Below are 15,068 nucleotides of genomic sequence, written 5' to 3'. Positions count from 1 at the left end.
CGTGCCACAGCCAATACACAGACAACAATGGCCATGGTTTTGTTCACAGGCTATTAAGATCATTACTTCTGGTCTCAATCAAAGAGCAGGACTGCAACAAATTTATTCTGTTCAATATTTCCCCAGTATCAACAAAGATGACTTTTTAGTGAACTGCCAGGAATTAAGAAACTGGTGACTGACACTACGAACATTTTTATTAGCATTTAGCAACCCCAGTCCACCCAGTTCAGCAGTTCATTTGCTAGACAATTATGTGGTATATAACATAGAGACTTGATACTTTGAACACGTCTAACGAGCAACACCAAGCTTCATAACTGCAGAACAAGTGACCAATCCATGCTGAAATTAAATTCTAGGAAGCCATAGAGAGATGCTTCTCCAAGTGCAAGTCCATGTGGAGCCTCTTGTTCTTCTGGAGCATCTCTGTCAGCTTTGCCCAGGCCAGCACTCCTGGCTTTGCCATTCTTTTAAACATCAAGGTATTAGAGATAAACAAGTTTTGAACTTTCTTCCATTAAAACATTTAACAAAATGTTGTAACTATGGCAGTGTTATTGCAAATCACAACAAGCTTCTCACATTAATACTTTATATATCAGAGAATGAAACAGTGAAACAGACTATGGGAAAAATCAAGTCCTGTGGGTTCTCAGCCATAATGCCCCCAGACATAAGGCAGCCAGCTGAAGTGACTAATTAGGAAGTCACAAACACTGCCCCAGTCACTGGATGTGTTACCTCAACCGCAGCAAAGCACATTATAGGACTGCTCATCTGGGTGGTTCTACCCTCTTCTCCAACAGCAGAGGGGGCTCTGCTGGAACACGTCTACACTTGTTCCTTATCTGTTTGCATGGTTTGTAACTATATCAAAACTCCCAAATCTCTAGCAGTGCCAGGAAGCCATCAGTCACCTCTGGCAGTAAACCACGTACCCTGACAGAGCAGGGAATGCGCCGGAAGGCTTGGACAGCAGCGAGGCGAATTTCCACGGGATGACTCTTCAGGGAAGCACACGAGCTCAAAGCAGGAGCCAGCGAAGCTGCTGCTAGCCCCGCATTTCCAATGGCTTTCAACACCAGCTGCATCTGTAAATGCAAATCAAGGTAGAACAGAAAGCTCTCCATGTGCTATCTGCTGTACATTGAATTTTATGGCACTAACATTTTCTGTGCAAAACTCTGTTTAAAATGATTACTGGTCATTTGGAGAGCTTACTGCAGCCCCTACTGTACCACCTATACTCTGGCTTTACTGGGAGGACAAGACACATATGGACCCCTGTTCTATTCTAATGCCATGTGGCACTTGTGAGAAGAACCTGACTTAGACCTGGGGGAATTAGAAAACATTTTTAAAAGCCTGCATTGCAACAGAAAAGAAAAAGTCACAAATTCTATGTACAGGAAAATTTTCTCAAGTTCTTTGATATTTTGTCCCTTTTGATCACAGGTATTTAGACCTTTTAGTGATTCAACATGGAGTTCTGCACACAACAGCTAAATTAAAATGGTAATTTGTCAACAGGTGGGTGTTCTTCATACTGATCAACAGTATGAAGTTTGCTTCATAAGGAAACCCAAGACTTTTCCTTATTTCCACACACAAGAACACCCATACTGATAGGTCATACTTGTTGGATTACAAAATTTTATCGGCCTGTTCTAGCAAGGAATATTCATTCACTGAGCTTGTATTCATAGCTTTCTGGAAATCCAATTAATACCATTTTCATCAAACACGTTCTAGATCATAAAGGGAACAGAAAGCACTATATCATATGCTTCTGTATAACCAATACCTTGCTGAGATGTTCTGAATCTTGCACAGTACAGTTTCCTCCCAAAAATTTCCCAAGAGTCCTCATCACACTCTGCACAGCAGGTACATGATCACAGGAGCTGTGAGCTGAACAAAACCTATGTACAAGAGCAGTTACTCCCAAGAAGCAGCTCTGGCTTGCTCTAGGTGATTTCAGCAAAGGCTGTAAACAAGTACAAAAAGAGCAAGGTGTTTCAGAAAAGTCATGAGAATGACTATTGTAACATACCACAGATAATAAATGTATCAAAATATTTACATACTAAAACTCAATCTCAACAAAGCTCTCTGGACAGAGCTTTGTACGAATCTGTGAAGAAGACTGTTACTGTAAAATACAAAAATTATGAGCCACCTAGATTCATTACAAATTAAAAAAGAAAAAGCAACATCCACTCACAGCAAGAGATTCAATCATGCCTGAGGTGGGAGTAGAAATGAATGTAAATGACCAGAAGAAATATTCTACTTTGTCTTCCTCAACTTCTGCAGAAGCTATGAGGTCTTTCATTAGGACAACACATGCCTCTGTAGCACAAGATGGGAGAGCATCTATTAATGGCTGCCTGTAACACAAGAAAAAAGTACAGCAAATCTAAAATGACCAAAATACTCAAGAATCACATAACAAATACATTGATGCTGGGCTTCTTTCAAAGTAAATAAAAGTCCAGTGGCTTAGCAAATGCCAGATTTCACAGAAATCAATGTTATCTTTTGGTTTAGTGGCCTTACGGAAATATGCCTCAGCCAGGATGTGATGGAAGTGCACTGGTGTTTCAAGAACTGTATCTAACCAGATTTTCAAGAAAATACTCAGTTGCTTTCTCTGAAAATGAAGCCACATCATATCCCAGGTTTGACTTCTAAAGACTGAGGTACCTTAAAGCCCTGATTTTTTATTAAGGTGGTTTATTTGTTTCATTTCACCTGTAACAAATTAAAATATTAAACCAGAATTGCCTAGCTTTTACTTCCTGTGCTTTTTTAGACCTTATCTAAGGGGAAAGCTTACACCAGCAGACCATACACATTTCGGCTCTTAAGAGTCCCTCTGTAAATATTCTATACCTGCCTTCTATACTGATGGAAGGACACTTTTGCATTATCTAGAAAGCAGTTAAAATAAATGGCATGAAAGCATCACAGAGTAGTCTGCATGGGATTCTTTTTCACTCCTAAACTTAACAACCATGTCCTGAGTAAAATCAGCCTAAAGTTAATACAAAAGAGGAAGAATAGTTTAATTACTGTCTAATACTGAAGAACATTAGCATGACTATTTGTCAAAGAATGAGAATAAACCTAACCCAAAACAAAATTTCCCCCTTTTGCATCAAGTAAAGATATTGTTGCAAACATAAAACCTGGCATTAGATTAATTTCAAACAAGCTGATGACATTTTGTACTGAAACCAAGTAAAAGAATTGTTTCATTGTTTTCATTTTTGTGAAGGGAGAAAAATTTAGTACTGATTTTAATAATACTGGATTAGTATTTCTGATAGTCTCAAACCACTGGATCAGAACTACTCCTGACTGCAGAGGAGTAGGGCCTTGATCTTTAAAGCCATGGTTCTACAGTCGGTATAAACCACCTTGAGATCCAGCTGCTACTGAAAGATGCAGCTCCACCACATCCATACTCCCAGCCTAACATCTGTCTCCTCTCATCCATGACTACTAAGGGCATTGAAGGTACAGATCCAGGTTAAGCTTCTTCATAACAAATGGCAACATAAGCTTAAAACCAGCAGAACTGATTTCCATCCAAGCCATGACTCAGGTTTCCCATTCACTTTGCTTTGGAAACAGGAAGTCTGGCAATGGGAATAGGCATGGGACAAGAAAGTCTATTTTGCACATAACATTCATTCCGTAAGGAGACAATATTATCCCTCTGCTACATAAACAAGATCTGCAATACAAATTATTCCTTTAAAATGCTCCAAATTTAAATCCAACATTTGGGCACAGACTTAAAACGTTTACTATTTTAAATATTTGCAAAACATTTTTTTCCTGTATATTTTTGAATGCAATTACTAAAGGAGCCTTACCAGTTGTCTCTGCACTTAAATGAAGATCTTTGCCATAGTGCTCTTAAGGCCTCAAGAGAAAGACGTCGAAGTTCAAACACGAGAGTCATGAAAAGGTCTGCAGTCTGTAAGTGCACAACCACAACTGTAATATTCCTGCTGTGTAGAAACCAGCTTCAGAGAACAGAGCACAAGAGGTTATACAGGCATTGCCACTGATTTACCATGTAACCTGGGACTAAACCCTCCTTTCTCCACCATGTCTTTACATTCCTTCCCTCACTTGCTTTTCTCTCCAGACTGCAAACACATATGGAGAAGGGCTTTTGCTTTACATGTCAGTCAGTCCCTCAGACAAGAGTGCTCAGCAACCACCATGCACACCACTGGCATACAAATGAATAATAAACCAAAATGCAGCACTGTGGGTACAATCCAGAAGAGAAAGTTATAATCTTCTGTGAATTTGTATAGCAAGATCCTGATTTATGACCAGAACTGCTGACATGGCTTTGACGCAAATGAAACAATAGTCAAGCTAACTGTATATTAATCTTAGGTTTATGCGAAAGATCATTTCACTGAAGTTTGGGCAACACTTAGAAGTTTCCCTTGAGAACCCTTGGGCTGTGAGAAATTATTGCATCTTACTGGAGAAAAGCCCAGGATAACTGCCCTTACCTCTGCAGGCAGCACAAGACTGGCTGGAAACATGGAGGCAGACGAGCTGTTCTCTCTCGCTAAGAGGAACTGCTACATCATACAGCAGCTGTTTTACCTGGTATTTTAAAGGCTATATAGCACATTAATGTGTTCCTCTGAGACCTGATCCAAAGTTCAAGAAAGAAGATAGGTCTCATTACTCGAAAAATTAGCAGAATGTTCAATACAGTATCTCGTATATTCATTTTAATCAAATTTTATAATGTGTAAGTTTTAAACATGGTCCATATGTCAGATTCACTTCAATGCTTTATTCACCTCAGATGTGAAAGGCTTAGATATAGGACTAAATTTCTGGTCCCAAAGAAAACATTTTTCTTCATGTAAAAATCATACAAAGTCCAATTCCACTAAGTCACATTTCCAAAGGTTTGGGGAGAGACCTACTTTGACTTCCTGACCTTCCTTCCAGGAGCTACTCCAAAAAACAACGAAAACATGGAATAACCCAGTGCCAGCATTTGATTTTAAGACTGCCAAGACATTTTCAGTAACAAGAAGCTGTCTTTCAGTAAGAAGTCTGAGTAATTTCTTACTGTTTTGTTTGACAGGCTGAGGGAGTAATTTGTCAGATCCAACACAGATACAGTTTATGTTTTTATTCTTTTGGGATTTATATTCTTTTTAGAAATAATACATTAATTTCATCAAATTAAAATTTGTTCTCGTATGTGAAGCCGCACTTATGTATTAATTCTGTTAAAATTTATAATTCCATAGCTAAAATTCAGATAGATCCACATGCATTCCCTTCTCTTCCATTCCATCCCATCATTACCATTAAGGTCTATTTTAAAAAGAAATTACAAACCTGGACATTATGGAGCTGGTGAAATATATTACATTTTATGGTCAATAAAATATTCAGAGAACTGTGCTTTATGTAATTTTTTAAAAGCCTTTCTAAAGTGTGGGCCTTATGTGCGTTTTTCCACAGGCAAATCCACTGTGGGCAGTATGACTGGGGGGCTGGGGACCCTCACAGATCTCATCACAAGGAGTTGTTTGTACAGCTGCTGCTGAGCCCAGGTGGCCCATCAGCTGGAGCCTGCAGCACAGTTCAAGATAAAACTGCCAGACTGATGTTCTTTCAGGTGATACAATTCTAGACTATAGACTGACTTCATTCTGCTTCACACCTGCTGACTAGACAAGCTCCGATCTAACAACTTCGTGCAAAATTTTGCAGAGAAACAGCTATTTTTACTTTCCAATAATAAAGCTTTAGAATGAACTGTCTGACCAGGTGGGCTGTTTTCATTTTTTTAAGGTCAGCTGCATTGAAATTGAGCTGTCATTGCAAATTCCTCTTTTGGAGTATCATAATAACAAACTACATTCAAATCTGACTTCCATGCCCACCTCTGAAAGAAACATAAGAAAGCCTGGCTTTTATTCTACATAGAAGCTTGCTTTTCCTTCTACCTGCAGGCCTGCCATATTTTAAAAAAAGCAACTAGGTAGAAGCAAGCAATTAGAATGCCTTGCCAGGAGAAAAAAAAACAACAAAACAACCAAAACATGAAAGATCATGCCCTGAAAGTAAACTTTTTTTGGGTCAGACTGGGGTTCAGGAGCAAGGCAAAGCAAATCTGACTCTTGCCCACATTGCTCAGTGTATACACAGCCACATTGACCAGAGCTACTGACCAAGCACCAAAACCCAACCAGCCACTGGAAATGCAGCCCCAGAAGAAGTGGTGTGACAGGCTTTTCTCCAGCCTCTCTCAAGAGAGGGTCCCTTCTCCCCATCCCTTTTTCCATTCTTTGTCAGTATGCAGCTTGTTCACTTAATGGTCCATTAGCTAATCTACATCCACATTGAAATTCAATCTTGTCTCATAATAGCATTAAAAAATTAAACAACAACTTTGCTTCCTTGGAAATGACACAGTCTCCACCTCCATTTTCTCATCCCTTCACTGTTTTCCCTGGAGTTGAAGATTTTCCCTTCCATTTATTCTTGGTTTTGTGTCCTGAAAGAAATGCATAATCTCACCTCATTCAGAGTCAAACAATAAGGGGACAAACAAGCTATACATGCAGAACAGCGCAGCAGTCTCCCAAGCAACGCTCTGGGCATTCCCATAACTTCTTTCCTGGCCCAAAGGACATTTTACTGGTTGAAATGAGGGATGATAAAGATTCTCTTTGAAATGTCTTGTCACACAGAAAGAACACTCTGAAACAGTGAAAATGGTTGACAACCAATCAAACCCTGGGATGGGATGGGCACATGATGAATAATTCACCTCTCTTTTAGGCAGTGGCACAGACAGCAGCCACTTGTGCTAATCTTAGTGATTTACAAAACAAATTTCCCACACATGAAGCCAGTAAGCCTCTTTGGAGGCAGAAGTGACATCCCACTGTTACTGGGAAAAATCATCTACCATTCTTTCAAAGACACTGAATTAAGAGTGTTCCATAGAAGGCAGGATTTAGAGAAAGTTTCTCAGGTCTGCTGCAGTAATTTCTTTTTTCAGCATTTTCCAGGCAGTATGTGGCCCTCTAGCCTGGGCCTAAATGCCATTTCATACTGCTGTAACACTGACAACCACATGGAGTTAAGAATTATCATTCCCAAAGAGGCTGCTTTTATTCTATATTAGCACCAACCATTATTATATGGCTCTCTTAGCCCTCCATAGCTGCAGTCCCCACAGCATGCAGCTAAAAGAAATGGCAGACCTGCTTATAACTCACAGACAGAAGTCTATCCCAAGTATTCCAGCACCCACAAAGGCCACCTACTGCTTTCTCCTCAGCCTGGTGCCAAGGCCTTTGTCAGGCTGTGGTACCAGGTCAGACTACGATCACGGTTTAACAGATTGGGAGTAAAGTCGGGGGTTGGAATTTATCACAGCTGACTGAAGGTGCTGGCTTCAGCAGCTGTGACTTATCCTGCTCCACCCTGTGCCTTCCCCTGAAGTCTCACACACAAAACATGAAGGCCCACCTGTGCTCATGAATCACAGGTGATGCTAAGAGAAAGGTGAACACACCCAAGATATCACTGCAGAGCTGGAATCCAGCACTGCACTTCTCTGCAGTCCCCATAAAGCCTCTACTCCATCCCCCAGTATCTATGTACAGCCCAGGGGAAAGACAGGCAGAGCTTCATTCTTTGACATGGGACTTAATCTAAACAAAGGAAGGTGAGTGCCTTCTATGCTGGGTCTGAAGTGTTCTGTTAACATCACTTGTACCTATGTGCATTTACAGGAGAGATCTCAGCCCCTCTGCACAGGAAATCACCTTGCTCCAAAGTACAAACAATCTAACAAGACATCAGAGGACAGGGAATATATCAGGAATGAGCTGATTAAACTCATCAGTGGCAAATTCAAGGAGGCACCAATGCCCTGTTTAGTGCCTTTCCCATTAGACCATACTTGTTTTCTAGTAATATCCTGACCAAAAATTACTTAAAGAGTGTGTTCTGTTTTCACATGAACTTTTTTTTTTTTTCCTTATTTTTCTCTGTAGGAACATCACTACCAGCAAGAATCACTCTATTTGAAGGATAATGGGATATGAAGTGTCCTCTCTTTGCCCTCGGTTGATCTCAGGTGAACAGTGGTTAAGCATAATCATCTGTTGATCTTTCTGTATTGCACATAACAGGTATTCTTGATAACCTCTGAATTTCACAGAGATAGGGATCTTCATTTCAAACACAGTGACAATTACTGATTCAGTTGCTGCCAGTATCAACAAAAAATACAAGACCTAAGTGAGCTAAGGAGACAGGCAGACCCTCATCTAAAATGATGGTCATCATAAAAAGTATTTAAGCCACTGCCTGTTCCACATGACCAGAAGATTCCACCCTATCTTAGCAGCCTTCATCAATGAAAATGGTCTAGGGGGCAGAGATTCCCTCTGGACTCAAGCAGCATCCCCAGAAAAGATGATGGTTATTAGCAGAGTCCATCAGAAGCACAAGGAACCTACCAGCCAAGACCCAGAGGCAAGGGTTTCACATGCAAACTGTTTTGAGGGGATGAGGCAATATAAGGACAGCAGAACTCCAATAAGCATGGAAACAACAGCACTACCAGCAGTAGTATCTCACACTAAAGCTGTAAAAATGGTGTTTTACAATAAAGTATCAAAACTGCCAGTGACAACCCAAACCAGACACTTTTTATGTTTTTGGTTTTTTCACAGCAAAATAAAAATTTGGGACATTTTCTTTCAGATTATTTTAGAATATAATTCAAAATTGCTTTTGCCTAATATTCAGGGGTTACAGGATGGTTTGACTCCTCAGTGTGATTTACTGCTTTTATAAGAAAACAACACCTCAAACCATTTTCTCTAATTCCACATTTTAAAATGCCCGAAACAATGGAAGGCTTCAGTGTTTCAAAATTGCTGCTCTCCTGGCCACCTCTTATCTGTGCAGGAGAATTCTCAGCCCCCACAGAGCCTCACAAGGAAGCAGAGGTTGTGTGTACAGCTTACCTCATAACTTGCACTGTGTGCTAAGCAAAGCTTCCACACCAGTTCAGTCACTTCTCCCCCAGTGATCTCCCTCTCAGTTACCTCCCTTTCATAGAGAATATTGGTCACATACAGATCCTCAGAGTCCCCTGGAGAAAGGAACATAAAGAAAAAATCAGATCTCTGGTGGTTGCTGGCCATTTGCTATGGCTCACCCTTATATGCAAGGGGAAAGTTTCTCTCTGAGGCTTTATTTCTCTCTTTAAGAGTCTCTCTAGGCTCAGTACAGCCAAGGGATAAATATGAATGCCTGCAGTCAGCTTGAATTTAAGAACATAACAGGATAAAGACAAGTGTGACCCAAAAGAAAGAGTCACAGAAACAAGACAAAGATACACATGAAAAAAAGCCCTATTTTCCATAGATATGTCTCTCAGGATGGCCCTGCTACTTTACATTCATCACCTTTTCCAATGTCATCTAATCACTTGTCCCACACTTCAACCACCCAAAAAATCAACAGGAGATCTAGGTGCCAAGAAAAATAAATGGCTTGGCTCTGAACCTCTTCCTCAGGAAGAATCCTATCATCTTATGTTGGTAGAATTATAAACAAAGTGTCCTGGAAATTTGGGGGTTCCTTTAAAAAAAGAACCAAACAACTACTTAGAAACAGACAAAGAAAAAAATGTTTCTCAGTATTTAGAGTTCAACTTTGAAATCATTCCTCAGGCAAGCCACCCGTTGACTTCAGTAAAATTGTTTTCCTAGAGAAACACACAGAGCAAAGAAGCAGCAAAAATTGAAACAGTTCTCAGACACGGCATGTCCTTAGTTCCATTAGGACTTGCAATTATTCAGGCTCCATTTGTATAAAAAGTAGGAATTGTCCACAGACATGGGAAGGCTGATGCTCTACATACAAGGGCACTAGGTATGTAAAGTAGATAAACAGGAGCTGGCCATTACGGATTGTCACTTTTGGAGACCCACCCAGTTTTGAAGATCCACACAGTTTTGTAATGGCAGGCCCAAGCCCTCGAAGAAGGGACAGCTCGGCCCAGCCTGTAAAAACACCTACTTTAAAACAATTTAATACATTAAAGGTACGAATCATAGGTGCAAAGAGTTCTCACAGGCAAGACAAAGCCACAACATTTTTCTAGGAAATAAATTTGCTTTGCTTTAGCAGAAACATAGTTACCTTTATTGTAGAGTGTCTCTGTTTGCACTTGCAAGAGTTTGAGAGAAGACTGTGTCTGCGTCTCTGCCCCGCTGCCCTGGTGAGGGAACAGCGTCACACGGTCGGACTCAGTGCATTTGGCCTCCTCCAGGACTCCATCCTTAATGCTCTGAACACATTCCAGCTGGGAAGACAGGATCTGCTGTTCAGACTGAGAAGAACAGATACTTCAGGAAGATTCTTGATGACCTATGCTAGCCTATCCAATCCTTGCTCTCCCAACTTCACAGACAATTCCAGTTCTGGGACAGTGAAAAGTCTCTTGTCTATTCCTCTGACAGTGCCCAGCCTGTGGTTAATGCACTCCTTATTTTGGCCTAGTTTTTCATCACAGAAAAACAATTGTTATTAACTGTCAGAGTCAAATAGTGTCAATTCATTTCAGTTCACAAAGCCTCAATGTTATGCAGATCTTTGGTAAGCAAAGTAGAAAAAAGCAAAAGGCTGGTAAATTACCACTATCTAGTACAATACAAGAAACAGGTAATATTCACCTAAAAAAATACCACAAGATACAAATATTGACTGTATTTGCTCTCAACAGTGGAAAGCTGTAAGTCTGGCAAAACTTCTATCTTTCCAAAGTTTTCTACAAATAATAATTTTATTTTCCTCATGTATTTTTTCTTACCCACATCTCGCTATTCCTCCCACAGTCTACCTTTGTTTACCTGTATAACATATTTTAATGAGTTTAATCCAGGTGCCTAAAAACCTCTTGCATTTATACTATAAATATATATATATATTTTTATATATATATATACTATATATAATCATACATATATATTATAATATATATAATAATACAAAGCAAATTTGAATTAAAACAGATACTATGAATAACAGGGAGAATAATATTCACCATTTCTTTCCTAAGAACTCAAGTTTGGGCAGATGCACTTTTCAAATAAGTCAAAAGGCCCTGTGGAAGAGTCAGTGTCATTCCCCAAAACTTACCGACACGTGAGGAAGAACAACCGACTGCACAGAAGTCAAACCAGAAGAGCGATGGGAGCAGAGGTTTAGGTCCTTTGTCTTTACAAGAATGGGCCCCTTTTGCTGATACCTAGTTGGGCATATTCCCAGGACATCCACCTAGTAACAAATATACACTCTTGAATCACACATGCACACATACAATACAAGGAGGTAGTATAGGTTATTGCAATTAGTTTTAATAATTACTGTTTTTGTAATAACAACAGAGACCTAAATTCTCCCTTGCAGAACACCGGCTTTGCCACAAAGCCATGAAAAGGCATATAATTTTAAAGACCTTGGTTGAACTTCATAGTAGCCAGGGTCTATTGGTTTGTGTAATTTCACTGTGTTATTCTGAATCAGACCATTTACAAACATACGCTTTTTCATTTAAGATTTTGTGGGCATGCAGGGAAGCATTAATTCAGAAGAGCATTACTAGGCAGAGTAACTTCAACTACAAATGGGTGTGCCAAGCCTTACTGCAGAACATCTCTTTAAGTACTGACATGCAGCAGTAGCCTGAGAATGAAGCAGTGCACATCACGCTGAAGGTCAGTCTAGAGACAGGTCTTCACAGCAGCCCCTGAGGTGTGTCAGCTGAACCCATGCAAACATACAGGTGACAGCAGGGTATGCTGGACTATTGTTTCAGTGTAACACAGCAGAAATTGAGTTTAATTGAAATAATTGCAAAGAGCTCTGAGAACCCTGATCTTAAAACCTCCTGAAATTAATGAAAAAAATAACAAAAAATAATCATGAATTGTGACTATTGTATTTCCTCCAGAGAACAGGTAAAGCCCTAGCAGTAGAACTCAGGTAACCAAGTAGTAGATTCCAAGCCTCAACAAGAATGCAAGTTATAGATAATTTTAGAACATTTACTACAAAAAGCAATCAGATCACTGCCACTGTCAGCTGAACCAAGTGGCAAAACCCTTTATTTATATGAAATAGACTTAACATGTACAAAGAGCTAAGAGTCACCTCAGAGCACGACTGACAGTCTCACCTCCTCAACGACAGCACCAGCAAGGAATTCTTGCACTGTCTGCAGGACACTGAGAATGCCTCGCTTGATGTTCAGTGCCCAGGTCTGTTCACTCCTCACAGGACAGAGCTTTAGAACTTTCCCATCGTGGAAAGAAAAATGAAGAGGATGCTGTTCTAGTATTTCCCTGCAATAAAAGAGTTTATAATTTCTTGCTTTAAAGAGTGCAAGTCACTTTAAGACTAGACTCAGATTCTCCTCAACAAAGCTGCTCCTCCACAATGGATCTAATTCTGTATCTCCACTCTTTATAGTAAGCCTCTATTCTTCATAAATTCCCCCTGACCCAAGAAGTCCTTACAAAAACCCTGTGAAACCCTAAAACCAAATCCTCTCAAGATAATCACAGCACCCTCAACATAACTGTAACACTTAATAAAAGCAGTCCTGGCAGATTATTTATAAGTAAATGTACTTAATGGCAATGATTCTTGTTTAATTAAGACAGAAATTCCATTTAAAGATTCAGGGTGCCTTTAGAATGTCTGAATTGCAAAGTAACTGCATCATGCCTCTTCAGCTGTGATGCACACAAGAACAACTGCTTTCCAATTAACCCATAATTTCCTGCTCTGCTAGGTGTGCATACTTGGGCTCTATCCCAGATTGATTCCCCAATCTCTGCTGTCACTACACTTCCTAATTGCTTTTGCTATCCCAGATTGAGAGTACAGCGTTTTCTACCTTTCCAAGAGATCACTTTTTAACATTGATTTTTGCTCCTAATATAACATACTTTAATCATATATTTTTCCTCTATATGGGGAAAAATAAACCATCCAAAGGAAGAATTCTGCAGTAGCCCAGTGGTCAGCTCCCATACAGGGAGCTAGTCAGTTCATCTGCACATTAACTGGAGAGCTAACTATTCATCTAATCAATCAGGTCACAAAGTAAGAGATAAGATTTTAATACACCAACATCTGGATTAAGTCTTTCCAGGAGAGACTGGGCGCATAGGATAAGGGTTTCTGAACTCCTAGGCAACTGTGCCTGGTTTTGCTACTATCTGTGGAAATTACATGCATGTTCAGAGGACAAGCTAGACTACTGTATATTCACAATAGGCTGAGGCAAATGCTAATAAGGCTTACTTGTCTGAATAGTTATTTTGAATAGCCAAGCTTCACTGAATGCTTTCTTTGCTACCTCTCTTTTTTGGCTTCTCTGCAAAGAACAATACACAACTGCTCTTACTGCTATGAAAATCCTACAAATAACTTCACAGAAGATGTGCCTGTACAATCATTTGAACTCTGATACCACTGTCCATAGAGAGAACACAAAGTTCTTCCTGATGAATATAAAAAGGAATGCATTTACTCCAAGCTTGCTCTGTTTGACCCTTTGAATTGAGTCAATTACCTCAGCTCTCAGTGTTGTTTAAAGGCTGAGAATCCAAGTGGCAGGACAAAGAGGAAGGTTACAAGGCTGAGCTTAATCAGACAACAGAACTGCTTTTTTTTTTGATGACACAAGAAGCATCAGCTCTCTGGGAAAATTCCAGACTTCCATAGTTTGAGGAGATCTTTTTGTATAGCCATCTACACTGGAGACTATACCTTGGCAAGTCAGTGAGAAACACACTGACATATGTTATGAATGAGCTACTAAACCCAAAAACATAAAAGGACAAAAATCTCATTGGACAAATAAATGCAATTCAAATATCCTGGAAGAAAAAACCACAATGTTTTGCCTTATGAGAATCTTCCAAACCAAGAACTTCTGAAATGTACTGCAAAAATCAAGAGTCTGTAGAAGTAACATCTGTAGCTCTAAGAGCTGTGATCCATACGTGCTGCTAGAGGCCTGGTGATTTGTACCCAGAATAATTTGAACTGTCTACTGTCCAAATGGTTTTACATACAAAGGGATGACAATTAGGTTGAAGAAAAACCTGTTTGGACCAAATATCTCTCATTTTTGCTTATGGTGCTTGTATCTGGATCCTTGCTTTTAAAAAAAAAAAAAAAAAAAAAAATCAAAAGAAACCCTAAAACTGAACAGAGTATGAAGCAGAGTGAACAATGTCCAGTCAAGCTGCTGCTAAGTCATATAGCTTCAAAAAAACTCAAAAACCAGGGCAGATTAGGAGGTTTTCTACCTTAGACTGTCCATTTCCTTCAGAGACTCCAGTCTGGATGCAAAACTTTTCTTAATCTGCACGTCTTTCACCTAGGAGCAAAGATTATAGGCAATATATTTCATTGTTAAGAGGAACTTGTGGACTTTATCACATCAGGATATCTACACAGAATGTCACAGACCATGAACAAAGGCTCGGTGTTGCAACAGAACTGCATTAGCCCCATCTTCAGGTGGCATATCTGAGGCAGTTCCCAGAAATTTCTTCTGTGTAGAAGTTTCACTTACTATTAAACTGATTTTATACAGCACTATTATATCCCTTTCATTGTCAAACCACTGACCAGTTAATTTTTATCCATGTCCTAGGACAAGGATAACTATCCTATTCTTTGTTGGCCTCAGGTATATGTGTATTTAGCAGATATGTGTCAACCCCCCCAGCAAAACCAATGAATCATCCCCTCTGTTAACCTGAAGGAAAAGCCAGGCAGCTGCGAAGTTTATTTTCCCTGCTGCCCCTGTAGTTCTAAAGTACTGTAATTCTCCACATGACCTACCACAGGGCTCACCCCAGGAGAAGCTCTGCAACTTGAAACTGCCCTGTTGCTCTTGTCACTGAGAGACAGATCTCCTGTTGTGATGAATGGAGTGTTACAAG

At 39.8% G+C, this 15,068-nt stretch overlaps 1 protein-coding gene across 1 annotated transcript in view; it reads right to left on the bottom strand.

Annotated features, from left to right (window-relative positions):
* The window catches only part of LOC104684974, a 75,338-nt gene that overhangs the window by 58,986 nt on the left and 1,284 nt on the right, over positions 1–15,068 (bottom strand). Inside the window, exons 3-11 of the mRNA XM_019281641.3 lie at positions 14,427–14,497; positions 12,281–12,446; positions 11,242–11,379; positions 10,243–10,432; positions 9,060–9,187; positions 3,888–3,991; positions 2,228–2,393; positions 1,808–1,990; positions 942–1,094 (exon numbers count right to left, since the gene is read on the bottom strand). Of these exons, the coding sequence (XP_019137186.3) occupies positions 942–1,094; positions 1,808–1,990; positions 2,228–2,393; positions 3,888–3,991; positions 9,060–9,187; positions 10,243–10,432; positions 11,242–11,379; positions 12,281–12,446; positions 14,427–14,497 (1,299 nt within the window). The remainder of the gene's footprint in view (positions 1–941; positions 1,095–1,807; positions 1,991–2,227; positions 2,394–3,887; positions 3,992–9,059; positions 9,188–10,242; positions 10,433–11,241; positions 11,380–12,280; positions 12,447–14,426; positions 14,498–15,068) is intronic.

The sequence above is a fragment of the Corvus cornix genome, chromosome 14 (genome assembly GCF_000738735.6).
Source record: "Corvus cornix cornix isolate S_Up_H32 chromosome 14, ASM73873v5, whole genome shotgun sequence".
In the NCBI taxonomy this organism is placed as follows: Eukaryota; Metazoa; Chordata; class Aves; order Passeriformes; family Corvidae; genus Corvus; species Corvus cornix.
This window is presented reverse-complemented; position numbering and strand designations above follow the sequence as displayed.